The 16,151-nt window shown below is 44.9% G+C and overlaps 1 protein-coding gene across 1 annotated transcript in view; it reads right to left on the bottom strand.

Annotated features, from left to right (window-relative positions):
* The window catches only part of LOC115805110 (connector enhancer of kinase suppressor of ras 2-like), a 70,064-nt gene that overhangs the window by 4,085 nt on the left and 49,828 nt on the right, over positions 1–16,151 (bottom strand). The window contains exons 10-20 of the mRNA XM_030765591.1: positions 15,928–16,058; positions 15,178–15,374; positions 13,430–13,516; positions 10,663–10,914; positions 6,904–6,943; positions 5,926–5,974; positions 5,733–5,781; positions 5,421–5,593; positions 4,541–4,614; positions 3,783–3,854; positions 252–322 (exon numbers count right to left, since the gene is read on the bottom strand). Of these exons, the coding sequence (XP_030621451.1) occupies positions 252–322; positions 3,783–3,854; positions 4,541–4,614; positions 5,421–5,593; positions 5,733–5,781; positions 5,926–5,974; positions 6,904–6,943; positions 10,663–10,914; positions 13,430–13,516; positions 15,178–15,374; positions 15,928–16,058 (1,195 nt within the window). The remainder of the gene's footprint in view (positions 1–251; positions 323–3,782; positions 3,855–4,540; positions 4,615–5,420; positions 5,594–5,732; positions 5,782–5,925; positions 5,975–6,903; positions 6,944–10,662; positions 10,915–13,429; positions 13,517–15,177; positions 15,375–15,927; positions 16,059–16,151) is intronic.

Raw genomic sequence — 16,151 nt, 5'->3', positions numbered from 1 at the left:
GAAACAGAACAGCTCTCTTACAGCTCACACACACACAGAACCTAGAGAAACAGAACAGCTCTCTTACAGCTCACACACACACAGAACCTAGAGAAACAGAACAGCTCTCTTACAGCTCACACACACACAGAACCTAGAGAAACAGAACAGCTCTCTTACAGCTCACGCACACACAGAACCTAGAGAAACAGAACAGCTCTCTTACAGCTCACACACACACAGAACCTAGAGAAAAAAAGAATGGGACCCACCTTCATCCGGCCGCAATGTTTTGTCATCTGGTGTGTACCCAATGGCTGCCAGACCCAGTCTGTTCATCCACCTGAGAGAACAAAGAGTATCAGTTTACTGACACACACTATATTCTAATGAACCCACCGACAGTTCACCAGTCCACTGACACACATTTATCTTGTATGTCCACCCAAAAAGCCCACAGACCATTACAATATTAATCACGTATGTGACACTTTGTTTGTTGACTTTGTCATGAATAAGGTTTGCATCTCCAGTACTTTCTCTGGTAGACTGACATGGAGCAGTCATGTGAAGACCTTCTCTACTGGAACTGTTCTCTTCATTCAGCTGGTTCCTTTAATAAATCAGCCTCTCCATCCCAGTGTCTCTCCCTGCTCTCTGACCTTTTGCATTCAGCTGCCTCACATCTCTCTGTAACAGGAGTGACATCGAGTGTCCAGCGGCTGTGACAGAAATGACATTGCTTCTGCTTTAGCCTCAAAGCTTATCACTCATACTGCACTGGTCACTCTCCTGACTAAGAGGATAATCCTTATACCACACCAACTTCTGTCTAAAGCCTGCTTCCTCGCTCTAATCTATACAAACGAGTTTTAGTGTTTAAAAAAGGAAATCAAGATTGTTTGTTTGTTTTGTACTGGATAATATGCAGGCTGTATTCTTGTGTAAAAAGTTTCTATGCAAGGGACCTTTCAGCTGTAACTGTTCTTCTTCTCCTTCTCTTCACTCTTTATTTTTCTCCTTCTCTTCACTCTTTATTCTTCTCCTTCTCCTCACTCTTTATTCTTCTCCTTCTCTTCACTCTTTATTCTTCTCCTTCTCCTCACTCTTTATTCTTCTCCTTCTCTTCACTCTTTATTCTTCTCCTCCTCACTCTTTATTTTTCTCCTTCTCTTCACTCTTTATTCTTCTCCTTCTCCTCACTCTTTATTCTTCTTCTCCTCACTCTTTATTCTTCTCCTTCTCTTCACTCTTTATTCTTCTCCTTCTCTTTGCTCTTTCTTAATAAATGGCTGGGGATGTAGGACCAGCGTATCCCTTCTTTTAGCATGAATTGATAATCAGAATGTATTTTTCATGGGCCTCTGTGTGAACCCAGACCGGCGTGCTGTCTGCCCGCATGGCTGATGTGAAGCCTGCGAAGGAAAGTTGGAAAATGGAAGCAGAAGGAAGGAACTAAATCATTTACACAAATGCTTCCATGCCAGCTGACAGCAGGCTAAATTTAGCCCAATTGGACATGCCATAATGCACTCATGTCACCGTTTCAGCTTCACTGCTGCCAGCGGCGGGAGCTCCCCAGGCTGCGCGGAGATGAGTGCTGAGAGAGTTCACACGTTAGCACTCAGGTCTCTGAAGAGCATTAATAATGAGGACAACACTTGTAGAGCCCACGGCCTATCTCAGAGAGAGCCCTTCTGCCCTGGCTGCTGCATCACAGTATGTTTGTCACCTTTACGATTGTGCTCACTGTAATCTTGTTCCACTCAAAGGCAAAGGTAGGATTCAGGACACAGCTGTAGGTCATCTTAATTTATCCCTGAGCCCAGAGAGTACGTGCCCATCTAGACCTGCTTCAACCTCATTAGAGACGCTGATTATAAATGAGAAGGCACATTTTCCTGTCTTATTACATGGCCAAGGAGACTGAGTCTCCTCTCCTGGCATAAAGAGCATCAAGTCCATACGGGCTGACATGGGAAAGGTTTCTGCAACGTTCCACACACGTTTATACAACTGCCTGCCCAGTAAGAGACTCAGACCTTTAACTGAAGGATAAGGCAGTTTGTTTCTCCAGTTTATGCAAACACAAACAGATGGTGCAATTACAAAGAAAGAAAATTTACAAATGAAAAGATGGTAACTGTTAGGATTGTACCATATTTTCCTGCATGATAGTCTGATCGTTATAGCCATGCATGGAATCGGCTGTAAAAAAAATCAAATGGTAAGTGGAGTCTCTAGCTCATCTTTAAATGACTCTTATCTCTTCTGATCTAATCTACTAATCTAATCTCATCTATTCTGGTTTAATCGCATTGAAGAAACCTCAATGATCACTGGGTTTTGGGGTAACCTGTACTGACATATCTCACTTACATATTTCACTGCACTGACAAAACTCACTGACATTTCTCACTGCACTGACATATCTCACTGACATATCTCACTTCACTGACATATCTCACTGCACTGACATATCTCACTGACATATCTCACTGCACTGACATATCTCACTGACATATTTCACTGCACTGACATATCTCTCTGACATGCCTCACTGACATATCTCATTCATATATTTCATTGCACTGACATATCTCAAAGACATATCTCACTGCACTGACATATCACACTGACATATCTCACTGCACTGATGTATCTCAAAGACATATCTCACTGCACTGGCATATCTCACTGACATATCTCACTGCACTGGCATATCTCACTGACATATCTCACTGCACTGACATATCTCACTGACATATCTCACTGCACTGGCATATCTCACTGACATATCTCACTGCACTGACGTATCTCACTGACATATCTCACTGCACTGACATATCTCACTGCACTGACATATCTCAAAGACATATCGTTCTGCACTGACATATCTCACTGACATATCTCACTGCACTGACATATCTCACTGACATGCCTCACTGACATCTCATTGACATATTTCACTGCACTGACATATCTCACTGACATATCTCACTGCACTGACATATCTCACTGATATATCTCACTGCGCTGACATATCTCACTGACATGTCACACTGACATATCTCATTCATATATTTCACTGCACTGACATATTTCAAAGACATATCTCACTGCACTGACATATCTCACTCATATATCTCACTGCACTGCCATATCTCACTGATCATATCTCAGTGCACTGACCAATACACACACTGCACTGACATATCTCACTGAAATATCTCAGTGCACTGACCAATACACACACTGCACTGACATATCTCACTGAAATATTTCAGTGCACTGACCAATACACACACTGCACTGACATATCTCACTGAAATATCTCAGTGCACTGACCAATACACACACTGCACTGACATATCTCACTGAAATATCTCAGTGCACTGACCAATACAAACACTGCCTTCAGTAAATGCACTACTCTCCTCTACTCTCGCTCATTTTATTATATCTTTTGAAGCAAAGAAAGAAAAACATGCATGACTTATTCATGAACAAGGTTTAAGAGAGGGGTACAAGGAGAAAAGAAAACATGTTTGTGTGTGTGTGTGAGTGAGTGAGTGAGAGAGAGAGAGAGAGAGAGAGAGTTTTATTCAGCTAAAATATTCTTGCAGATTTCTGTTTGTCATCACTCTTAAGCAGGAAGAGAGTTTAATTTGACAACATCTATATTTTCCTAGTAAAATCATGAAATGTCTCTATTCCACGGAAGTGTTTTCCTCATTAGCCACCATATTTAGGTCTCTGACAAGAGCTTTTTGTTATGAAAGATGAATGTGTCTATTTTTTACCTGTTCATCTCCTCCAGACAGTCAGTGGCGAAGAAGAAGGTCTTGATTTTGGGGTGGCATGCTTTAAAGGCACTGGAGGACGAGGAGAAGAAGAGAAAGGAGAGGAAAGAGTGTGAGATGCAGGGGAGAAAGAGAGAAAGGAAAAGAGAGAGAAAGAGGAGAATAGAAGAGGGGTAGAGAGGAACAGATGCAGAGGAGCAGTGACAGAGAGAGTAGAGGATAGAGAGAGAGAGAGAGAGAGAGAGAGAGAGGAGAAGAGGAGAAGTCATATCCATATCTATGCTATATTAAAGGTATTGTAGATAACTGTGATGGTTTCTGAGAGCAGTGTATAGTGACAGTCCTTATGAATCATGAGACAAGTCTGACTGCGCTCAGTGTCAAATACATGACAGGGAGGGAGTGAGGACACAGGACAGGACCACTGAGGGACAGGAGGACATCTTTCCATTTGTCTGCACGTTCTGCTCTGAGTCCACCGAATTTGTTGAGTATTGCTCCTGAGCAGTCAGGTTTGTGTTAATCGTGGCCTGTCACCAATCATGTTCCTGTTAGTCCAGTAAAAAGCCTGGCTTACTGGTCAAGGGGAGGGAGCTTTCATAGAGACCCTGCCTGTTGAAGTAGGGTCGAATTCTTTTTATCTTTCATTGTTGATCTTGTTCAAAATCAACGCCAGCTTAGTCACACAGCTTATGTTTGAGTCCAAATGGGAGGCGGGAGAAGGGAGGGTAATGAAGAAGGACCTGAAAGACACTTACAATTTCCGCCTGCATTCAGTCGCTCTGTCTATCCTGAACTCAGGCAAACTGATGAAGCCCTCTGCCTTCTCATCCTAGAGAGTGAGAGAGAGAGAGAGAAAGAAAGAAAGAAAGAAAGAAAGAAAGAAAGAAAGAAAGAAAGAAAGAAAGAAAGAAAGAAAGAAAGAAAGAGCAAAAGAGAGTGTGAGATTGATTTTTTAAAGAGTTAATTATTTATTATTGTTGTTTTACAAAAGCAATCTTTTTAGTTTGACATATATGTGTGTGTGTGTGTGTGTGTGTGTGTGCATGCATGTGTGTGCGTGTGTTTGCCTGTGATCCCCTCTAGGCAATTGTAAACTGCTTTGGTAATACTGTCAGTGTGGTCAGCAGGGGCAACTGTAAACTCCACAGTGGAAAGAGGAAATAGCCAGACAAGCAGAGTCATGTTGGACCCCTCTTCACATGAGACATCGCCTGTATTCTTATTGGTGTATCAGTAGAGTGAAGAGACATTGCCTGTATTCTCATTGGTGTATCAGTAGAGTGATGAGATATTGCCTGTATTCTCATTGGTGTATCAGTAGAGTGATGAGACACTGCGTACATTCTCATTGGTGTATCAGTGGAGTGATGAGACATTGCCTGTATTCTCATTGGTGTATCAGTGGAGTAATGAGACATTGCCTGTATTCTCATTGGTGTATCAGTAGAGTGATGAGATATTGCCTGTATTCTCATTGGTGTATCAGTAGAGTGATGAGACACTGCGTACATTCTCATTGGTGTATCAGTGGAGTGATGAGACATTGCCTGTATTCTCATTGGTGTATCAGTAGAGTGATGAGATATTGCCTGTATTCTCATTGGTGTATCAGTAGAGTGATGAGATGTTGCTTACATTCTGATTGGTGTACCAGTAGAGTGATGAGTCCTTCAGGATGAACCAATACTTCTTCCATTTCTGAGTGAAGTAGCCTTTGGCGTCCTTCTTCTTCCACAGCCAGCCCTCACAGTCTCCATGACCCAAATCCTTACAGGAGATGCGTCTGCGACTGCCAGTGGTCAGGGAGCCTGCCAAAGGAACCAGTGCCTCAGATTCAGACACCATACTTATGAGGAACTTACTTATGAGGAACTTACTTATGAGGAACTTCAGAATGTGATCTGGAGGAGATCTGGTTTCATGGTGTCAGTCAGCAAAGCCGTTTACCTTTACTTTTCTTTCTGGTTTTTGCTCTTAAGGAGGTATAGTGGAATGACTGGGGAGAGAGAGAGAGAGAGAGAGAGAGAGCGCACAGGGTGAATATAACGCTCCAGCAGTTAGAGATGTAAGAGATGTGCTTCGTTTTACACAAGCATTAGATGTAGTATGTGACATGAAGTGAAGAGGTGTTAGTCATTACCTTCCTCTGAGATGTCCCACCTGGTCTTTCACTTCCAGAACCTGCGTGTCTGTCCACAGACATACGCATTCACATCACATCAAATACACCTGCGTATCTTTCCACAGACATATGCATTCACATCACATCAAATACACCTGCGTATCTTTCCACAGACATATGCATTCACATCACATCAGATACACCTGTGTGTCTGTCCACAGACATACGCATTCACATCACATCAAATACAGCTGTGTGTCTGTCCACAGACATACGCATTCACATCACATCAGATACACCTGCGTGTCTGTCCACAGACATACGAATTCACATCACATCTGATACACCTGCGTGTCTGTCCACAGACATACGCATTCACATCACATCAGATACACCTGCGTGTCTGTCCACAGGCATACGCATTCACATCACATCTGATACACCTGCGTGTCTGTCCACAGACATACGCATTCACATCACATCAAATACAGCTGTGTGTCTGTCCACAGACATACGCATTCACATCACATCAGATACAGCTGTGTGTCTGTCCACAGACATACGCATTCACATCACATCAGATACACCTGCGTGTCTGTCCACAGACATACGCATTCACATCACATCAGATACACCTGCGTGTCTGTCCACAGACATACGCATTCACATCACATCAGATACACCTGTGTGTCTGTCCACAGACATACGCATTCACATCACATCAGATACAGCTGTGTGTCTGTCCACAGACATACGCATTCACATCACATCAGATACAGCTGTGTGTCTGTCCACAGACATACGCATTCACATCACATCAGATACACCTGCGTGTCTGTCCACAGACATACGCATTCACATCACATCAGATACACTTGACTAATGAATAAAGAGCAAAAGACAGGCTGCTTTCTGTAAGTGCTTTAGATGTTACGGCTGATTATACAAAAGATAAATGAGATTTTGTGAGGCCAAAATGTGAGCTCTTCCTCCTACCTGTCATGCTCTGTCCTCAGTGTGTCTCCGGTTCTCTGTTACACATACAAACACACACAGATTCATCTTCTTTACACACCCAATACAATTACCAGAGCACTACGTGTTATCCTGTTCCCTCCTCTCCAGTCTGACTATTTCACTCTTGAGGTTCAGGCCTGTTCTGCCTCTACATGTCCTACTGTGTTTGGTTTCAGTGGCCATCATTTTCAGAGGCGTGTTTATTTCAGTGGCACTGAAATTGACTGAAAAACCAGTGAGAAACTAAGGGAATAGCTGTGTGAAAGCGCGGTAACATTGATTTGATGAGATGAGTTTGGACTGAGAATGAAAGAATGGAAAGATTTAAACTGCTTCGATGTGCTCCCCGGGTGACTCAGTCAGGACTCTTTAAGGTACGAGAACCAAACCACTCATTAAGAGCGTTTACTCATTAAGAGTGTTTCTCTGAAACAGGAGCACATTTGGCCAGAACAGAAAATAATTCAAAACTTATTTGGTGGCTTTGGCAGCAGGGTGGTGGTAGAGTGGGTAAAGGAGAGAGACATTAGCCCACTGCTGGGACTGGCCCACTGCTGGGACTGGCCCACTGCTGGGACTGGCCCACTGCTGGGACTGGCCCACTGCTTACTGATGTCTGAGTTAAATCTACTCTAGTGGAGATACAGTCTCTGGAGTCAGCGTGTTCCCACAGCAACAGCTGAGGATATAACTCCGCCCACTTCAGCTGTCAGCCAGCACTCAGTAGGCCCTCAGTCAGGATCGGAGCCCAATTTCAAAACTCACGCCCCTCTCTCATAAACTGGAAACTGAAGTCTCCCAACTCATAGAGATGAGGAGGGTTTAGACATTATGTTCTCTGATAAGGAGGAGTCCGGACTTGTCTTTCTTTACAGAGTCAAAATTCTTCAGTCCCTCAGTCTTCTCTGCAACTCAAACATCTCAGTCCAAGGTGTTCTTGGCGCATTTATTGCTCTCTCTCTCTTTCTCCCTCTCTTGCTCTCGCTCCCTTTCTCTCACATTGAGGATGAGGCAGGTCCTGTCTGCGTGGTGATATTGTCTAGAGCCTATCTGGGCATCTGTGAGGCATTTCATTCACAGCTCTGAGAGACAGAGCCAGGCCTGTGCAGGCCTGAGTATGATTGTTTACCTTCTCTAAGACTGGGAACATGGTGCTAGAAAAGACCAGCGTGGAGGACAGTGGGATGAGCTTGGTTTTGGAGGTGTAGTGAGGACAGCCACATGGGTGATTGTGCTGTTTGCAGTTTGTTGGACTTGAACTAACTCCAGCTGCACTAACCCGAGGTGCACTAACACCCCAGCATTAAACAAGCACTCCTCCATTAAACTAACACTCCTTCATTAAACAAGCACTCCTTCATTAAACTAACACTCCTCCATTAAACTAACACTCCTTCATTAAACAAGCACTCCTTCATTAAACTAACACTCCTCCATTAAACTAACACTCCTTCATTAAACAAGCACTCCTTCATTAAACTAACACTCCTTCATTAAACTAACACTCCTTCATTAAACAAGCACTCCTTCATTGAACTAACACTCCTTCATTAAACTAACACTCCTTCATTAAACAAGCACTCCTTCATTAAACAAGCACTCCTTCATTAAACTAACGCTCCTTCATTAAACTAACACTCCTTCATTAAACAAGCACTCCTTCATTGAACTAACACTCCTTCATTAAACAAGCACTCCTTCATTAAACTAACACTCCTTCATTAAACTAACACTCCTTCATTAAACAAGCACCCCTTCATTAAACAAGCACTCCTTCATTAAACTAACACTCCTTCATTAAACAAGCACTCCTTCATTGAACTAACACTCCTTCATTAAACAAGCACTCCTTCATTAAACTAACACTCCTTCATTACACTAACACTCCTTCATTAAACAAGCACTCCTTCATTGAACTAACACTCCTTCATTAAACTAACACTCCTTCATTAAACAAGCACTCCTTCATTAAACAAGCACTCCTTCATTGAACTAACACTCCTTCATTAAACAAGCACTCCTTCATTAAACAAGCACTCCTTCATTAAACTAACACTCCTTCATTAAACAAGCACTCCTTCATTAAACTAACACTCCTTCATTAAACTAACACTCCTTCATTAAACAAGCACCCCTTCATTAAACAAGCACTCCTTCATTAAACTAACACTCCTTCATTAAACTAACACTCCTTCATTGAACTAACACTCCTTCATTAAACTAACACTCCTTCATTAAACTAACACTCCTTCATTAAACAAGCACTCCTTCATTGAACTAACACTCCTTCATTAAACTAACACTCCTTCATTAAACAAGCACTCCTTCATTAAACTAACACTCCTTCATTAAACAAGCACTCCTTCATTAAACTAACACTCCTTCATTAAACTAACACTCCTTCATTAAACAAGCACTCCTTCATTGAACTAACACTCCTTCATTAAACTAACACTCCTTCATTAAACAAGCACTCCTTCATTAAACTAACACTCCTTCATTAAACAAGCACTCCTTCATTAAACAAGCACTCCTTCATTGAACTAACACTCCTTCATTAAACTAACACTCCTTCATTAAACAAGCACTCCTTCATTAAACTAACACTCCTTCATTAAACAAGCACTCCTTCATTAAACTAACACTCCTTCATTGAACTAACACTCCTTCATTAAACAAGCACTCCTTCATTAAACAAGCACTCCTTCATTAAACTAACACTCCTTCATTAAACAAGCACTCCTTCATTAAACTAACACTCCTTCATTAAACAAGCACTCCTTCATTAAACTAACACTCCTTCATTAAACAAGCACTCCTTCATTAAACAAGCACTCCTTCATTAAACTAACACTCCTTCATTAAAATAACACTCCTTCATTAAACTAACACTCCTTCATTAAACTAACACTCCTTCATTAAACAAGCACTCCTTCATTAAACTAACACTCCTTCATTAAACTAACACTCCTTCATTAAACAAGCACTCCTTCATTGAACTAACACTCCTTCATTAAACTAACACTCCTTCATTAAACAAGCACTCCTTCATTGAACTAACACTCCTTCATTAAACTAACACTCCTTCATTAAACAAGCACTCCTTCATTGAACTAACACTCCTTCATTAAACTAACACTCCTTCATTAAACAAGCACTCCTTCATTAAACTAACACTCCTTCATTAAACTAACACTCCTTCATTAAACAAGCACCCCTTCATTAAACTAACACTCCTTCATTAAACAAGCACTCCTTCATTAAACTAACACTCCTTCATTAAACTAACACTCCTTCATTAAACAAGCACTCCTTCATTAAACTAACACTCCTTCATTAAACAAGCACTCCTTCATTAAACAAGCACTCCTTCATTAAACTAACACTCCTTCATTAAAATAACACTCCTTCATTAAACAAGCACTCCTTCATTAAACAAGCACTCCTTCATTGAACTAACACTCCTTCATTAAACTAACACTCCTTCATTAAACAAGCACTCCTTCATTGAACTAACACTCCTTCATTAAACTAACACTCCTTCATTAAACAAGCACTCCTTCATTAAACTAACACTCCTTCATTAAACAAGGTGGTTCATTAAACAAGGTGGTTTCATACGAGTTTTCTGATGGTGATTATTATGTGAGTTAATGTGGGACGTCACTGAAATGATTTATTCTCATAAAGGTGACGGGGTCAGGGAGAGAGTCTGAGAGAGGGAAGGAGTAGGACTTACATGGTAAACTGGCCCAGTGTTGTTTTCAGGCAGTGGGAATGGCATGCCCTCCGGTAGGGGTGCTGCATCCAGACGCATTGTGGAGGCCAACACAGAGGGGCTGATGGGAAAACTGGGGCTGCTTGGGTTTTTGCTCTTCCTGCGAGAGCGACGGCTTGTCTCACGTTTGCACTCCCGTGCTGTGTCCGGCTCCTCTTGGATGACCAGAATCTTATCGTCACTCAGGTAGCGCAAGAGGGAGGTGTCTGAGTCTGTGGATACAGGAATGCAGGGAAACCACGTTTTTATCAGTGCTCTCTCTGGCCAGTGAGGAAGACAGCCCTTTGAAACCAGAGCATTTTCCACACATCAGATGGATTTTAGGGACTGCATTGTCCTTAAGCACACGTTGATTGATGATATTACAGGCAGAGGAACGGGCTGCACTAGGTCTGGGGTCAATCCAGCTTTGAGCTCAGGCTGGATTTCTGAAGCAGAACATGTGTAACATGGCTGTTATGGGGCTGGACTTACATTTCTGTTCAGTTCACGAACAGACATGTGTGTGTAAATGAGGAGAAGCAATGAGTTTTGAAGCTTTGTAGCTATAAGCAGGCGTAGCACAGAGATCTGAGATTCATTAACACAGAGATTTCTGAATACCCAGCCCAAGGTGACACTATAAGGGAATGGATCCAGGGCAGTAGGCCTCCCAAAAACACACTGCAGCTCCACCACTTCACCTCAAACTCTCTCTCTGCTCAGGTCAAACAAATGTTCTCATATGACTGAAAGCAGCAGGATTTGCTGGCACATATATGAGAACAGGATTCTAGCTCTGTCCCTCAGGCTAACAGTAGGGAACCTAGTAGGGACTTTCTCCCTCCTGTGAGACAGACTGAACGAGAACGGACAGGAAAAAGCCGACAGAGAGATCAGGCACTATGCTGACTTTATAGTTGCTCTGATTTCTTACCAATTCACATGAATGGATCTCAGTTCCACAAAGCTTTTCAATATCACAATGACTCACTCTTTAGTATCCACACACATAAAATTCCACGCCCCAAACTTTTTAAAAACTCCACACACAAAAGTCCAATGACAGGGGATGAGCAGAGCGATTTTGTTGAGAATAGACTCTGATAGACTGAGATAGTGCAGAGCTGTGGCTGTCCTAAAAATGAAGCAGATGGGCCCTGAGGACTAACGGGAGGTCCTGTCATTAATGACTGTGTCAGTTTGGATAGAGCCCTGAGGGACAGTCAGTCCGCTGAGCCATATGAACCCTAACAGAGGAAACACAAGGACGTGTGGAGGAAGCAAAACAGAGAGAGGAAGAAACCAGGGAAGGAAACGACAGAGGGAGGGAAAAGCAGAGAAACTGAGATGGAGAAGTGTGACAGAAGTGTGTGGAAGAAAGTAAAGTCACAGCCTGAAAGATTTGGGGGATTGGGGTTTTTTAAATGTATTCCTCCCCTCGTCCACATTTCTGCCACTTGTGTTTGATCACGTGGTCCCGCCTATCGTCACTGACTCCCTGCCTACTGACACTGACTCCCTGTCTATCCTCACTGACTCCCTGCCTACTGACACTGACTCCCTGTCTATCCTCACTGACTCCCTGCCTACTGACACTGACTCCCTGTCTATCGTCACTGACTCCCTGCCTACTGACACTGACTCCCTGTCTATCGTCACTGACTCCCTGTCTATTGTCACTGACTCTCGGCCTACTGACACTGACTCCCTGTCTATCCTCACTGACTCCCTGCCCTGCCTACTGACACTGACTCCCTGGCCATCCTCACTGACCCCCTGCCTACTGACACCCTATCTATTGTCACTGACTCCCTGCCTACTGACACTGACTCCCTGCCTATTGTCACTGACTCCCTGCCTACTGACACTGACTCCCTGTCAATCGTCACTGACTCCCTGCCTACTGACACTGACTCCCTGTCTATCCTCACTGACTCCCTGCCTACTGACACTGACTATCTGTCTATCCTCACTGACTCCCTGCCTACTGACACTGACTCCCTGTCTATCCTCACTGACTCCCTGTCCATCATCACTGACTCCCTGTCTATCCTCACTGACTCCCTGCCTACTGACACTGACTCCCTGTCTATCCTCACTGACTCCCTGCCTACTGACACTGACTCCCTGTCTATTGTCACTGACTCCCTGCCTACTGTCACTGACTCCCTGTCCACTCAACGTTAATGTACTCCCAGTCTACACAAACCCGACCCCACTCTCCCCTACAGGCTGTGTAAAAACAGCATTTTAACGTTTGTAACAAATCTGAGTGAGTCTTACTTTACTTGTGTTTTTTTTTTTTTGCGCTCACTTTGTGGTCGAGATCTTTTGTTGGCATCGGCAGGAGGAGGCTAGCTTTTTTCACGTTTAAGAAATCGCCATATATCCATTTGTACAGGAATCCAGACATGTGACCCTAGTCAAGCTTAGATAGATAGATAGCTGGCTAGCAAGCCCCATTCATTCTTTGGCTCTGTCGCAAGCCCGGCTGCCACAAGAGACAATGTGACTGGTACCCAACACAGATACCGTAAATGTTGATAATGCAGCACAATTTTGGATATACTATGGCTTGCGCTGGTAAAACAATAGGAAACTCTAACTCTAGCAAAATTTAAAGTTGCATAAACGCCATTAGTACGTACAGTACTACAGCATACAGTACGTGTGTGTGTGTGTGTGTGTGTGTGTGTGTGTGTATCCAGAGCTTTGGGGGCGGGCACAGTCTAATGATACACCCACCTCGACTGCCCCTCTTGTACATATGGGGCTCCTGGCCTTCAGCCATCCAGCTGTACTCCGTCGGCATGGAGACAGGCCTGAGATCACCTGGAAAGAAGTCCAATGGGCAGGTCAATGGACGGGCTGTGGGGCTGTGTGTGAGGAGAAGGAGGTGGAGGGGATGGGCAGGTTGTGTGTGTGAGGAGAGGGAGGTGGTGGGGCTGGGCTGGGTGTGTGTGTGTGAGGAGAGGGAGGTGGTGGGGCTGGGCTGGGTGTGTGTGTGTGAGGAGAGGGAGGTGGTGGGGCTGGGCAGGGTGTGTGTGTGTGAGGAGAGGGAGGTGGAGGGGATGGGCTGGGTGTGTGTGTGAGGAGAGGGAGGTGGTGGGGCTGGGCAGGGTGTGTGTGTGAGGAGAGGGAGGTTGAGGGGATGAGCTGGGTGTGTGTGTGAGGAGAGGGAGGTGGTGGGGCTGGGCTGGGTGTGTGTGTGTGAGGAGAGGGAGGTGGAGGGGATGGGCTGGGTGTGTGTGTGAGGAGAGGGAGGTGGTGGGGCTGGGCTGGGTGTGTGTGAGGAGAGGGAGGTGGAGGGGATGGGCTGGGTGTGTGTGTGAGGAGAGGGAGGTGGTGGGGCTGGGCTGGGTGTGTGTGTGTGAGGAGAGGGAGGTGGAGGGGATGGGCTGGGTGTGTGTGTGTGAGGAGAGGGAGGTGGAGGGGATGAGCTGGGTGTGTGTGTGTGAGGAGAGGGAGGTGGAGGGGATGGGCTGGGTGTGTGTGTGTGAGGAGAGGGAGGTGGAGGGGATGGGCAGGTTGTGTGTGTGAGGAGAGGGAGGTGGAGAGGATGGACAGGGTGTGTGTGTGTGAGGAGAGGGAGGTGGAGGGGCTCGGCTAGGTGTGTGTGTGTGAGGAGAGGGAGGTGGTGGGAATAGGCGGGGCTGGGCTGGGTGTGAGTGTGTGAGGAGAGGGAGGTGGAGGGGATGGACAGGGTGTGTGTGAGGAGAGGGAGGTGGAGGGGCTCGGCTAGGTGTGTGGGTGTGAGGAGAGGGAGGTGGCGGGAATGGGCGGGGCTGGGCTGGGTGTGAGTGCAGGGTGGGGAGTAAGTGAGGGGAGCAAGGCTGTTCAGATTACAGTAAAAGGATACAGGAGCAGACAGGAGTTAACAGGATAGAGGAGCATGAAGATGGGAAGTTTAACAGCTGGTAACATTGGTGAGGGGTGCCTCTGAGCATATGGACAAAGAGTGTGTGTGTGTGTGTGTGTGTGTGTGTGTGCACGTGTGTTTGTGTATATGTTTGTGTTTGTGTGTGAGTGACATACAAGCAAGTTTGTTCTGCCATGGGAATTATGTGACTGAGAATCAGAAATGTGGATCAGGCCTTTGATTCAGCTTGCTACCAAACATGGAGGCACTGCAGTGGTGATCACCATGACAGCAGACACAACCCATCCCTAAAGATTATATCCCAGTCAAAGTAGTATTAACACTAAGGATTTTTTGCCATGATCTGTCCCTGGTCAAAGGTTTTGTGTTCCGTTTCTCTCTCTCCCTCTGCTCTCTGAGGTTTTTCCCTCTGCTCAGAAATTCCTGTCAATTCACTCTCCAGAGAATTCCCTGTGTGCTGCTGATCCAGAGGTCCTGGCTTTGGTTTATGGCTTTAACTGCTTGTGCACATGCGGTCAGTGAAAGTCAAGGCCCATGCAGACAGAGCATTCCAGCTGACAGGGTATGGCTGAGTGAAGAGGAAAATAAGGGAGGTAAAAAAAGATGATCTTACCATGAGTTGGGGTCTTATCTCTTCGACGGACCCCTGTGGGACGGCCTCTGTCGTAGTCAGGACCCACTGGGAGCCCCTCCCCTTCCACCAGGGTATAGTACTGGCCACTCTCCTGGTCCAGGTAGTAGCTCAGGGACTCGGAGCATTTGGAGCTGGACTTGTTGATGTCATCACAGGACATAACGCCCATCTCCTCTCTGATGAGAAAACAGATGTTCAACCAGACAGTCTGTCAACAGGTCTAATCTGACATGAACAGCCAATCAGAGTATTGTCCTCTGCTGAATAATCTAAACATTCAATTCAAACAACAGGCATGGCACTCTCAGCACATGGGCCATAGTTTCTCTGATATACATCATGGGCCATGGTTTCTCTGATATACATTATGGGCCATGGTTTCTCTGATATACATCATGGGCCATGGTTTCTCTGATATACATTATGGGCCATGGTTTCTCTGATATACATCATGGGCCATGGTTTCTCTGATATACATTATGGGCCATGGTTTCTCTGATATTCATTATGGGCCATGGTTTCTCTGATATTCATTATGGGCCGTGGTTTCTCTGATATTCATTATGGGCCATGGTTTCTCTGATATTCATCATGGGCCATGGTTTGGCTGATATTCATCATGGGCCATGGTTTCTCTGATATTCATCATGGGCCATGGTTTGGCTGATATTCATTATGTGGTTCTGAGGTATGGGGGCCCTGATTATTTTTTTAGAAGCAGTGACTCACCTGGCCCCATAGAGCCCAGAGACAGGGGACAAAATGAACACATCCTGCATGCTGGAGCCATCCAGTGTGGAAGACACACCCACTGTGCTGGTTGGAGTGGTGGAGGTGCTGGTTGGAGTGGTGGGAGTGGGCTGAGGCAGAGAGGAGAGAGACAAACAACATTTCCCAGCATAAGACCCTGCGCACGAGAAAACAGCAGTGGTGTTTTTGAGGCCTGACTTTTA

This window comes from Chanos chanos, chromosome 2, assembly GCF_902362185.1.
Source record: "Chanos chanos chromosome 2, fChaCha1.1, whole genome shotgun sequence".
Lineage (NCBI taxonomy): Eukaryota > Metazoa > Chordata > Actinopteri > Gonorynchiformes > Chanidae > Chanos > Chanos chanos.
Note: the sequence above shows the minus strand (reverse complement) of the source record. Positions and strands in the feature narration are given on the sequence as shown.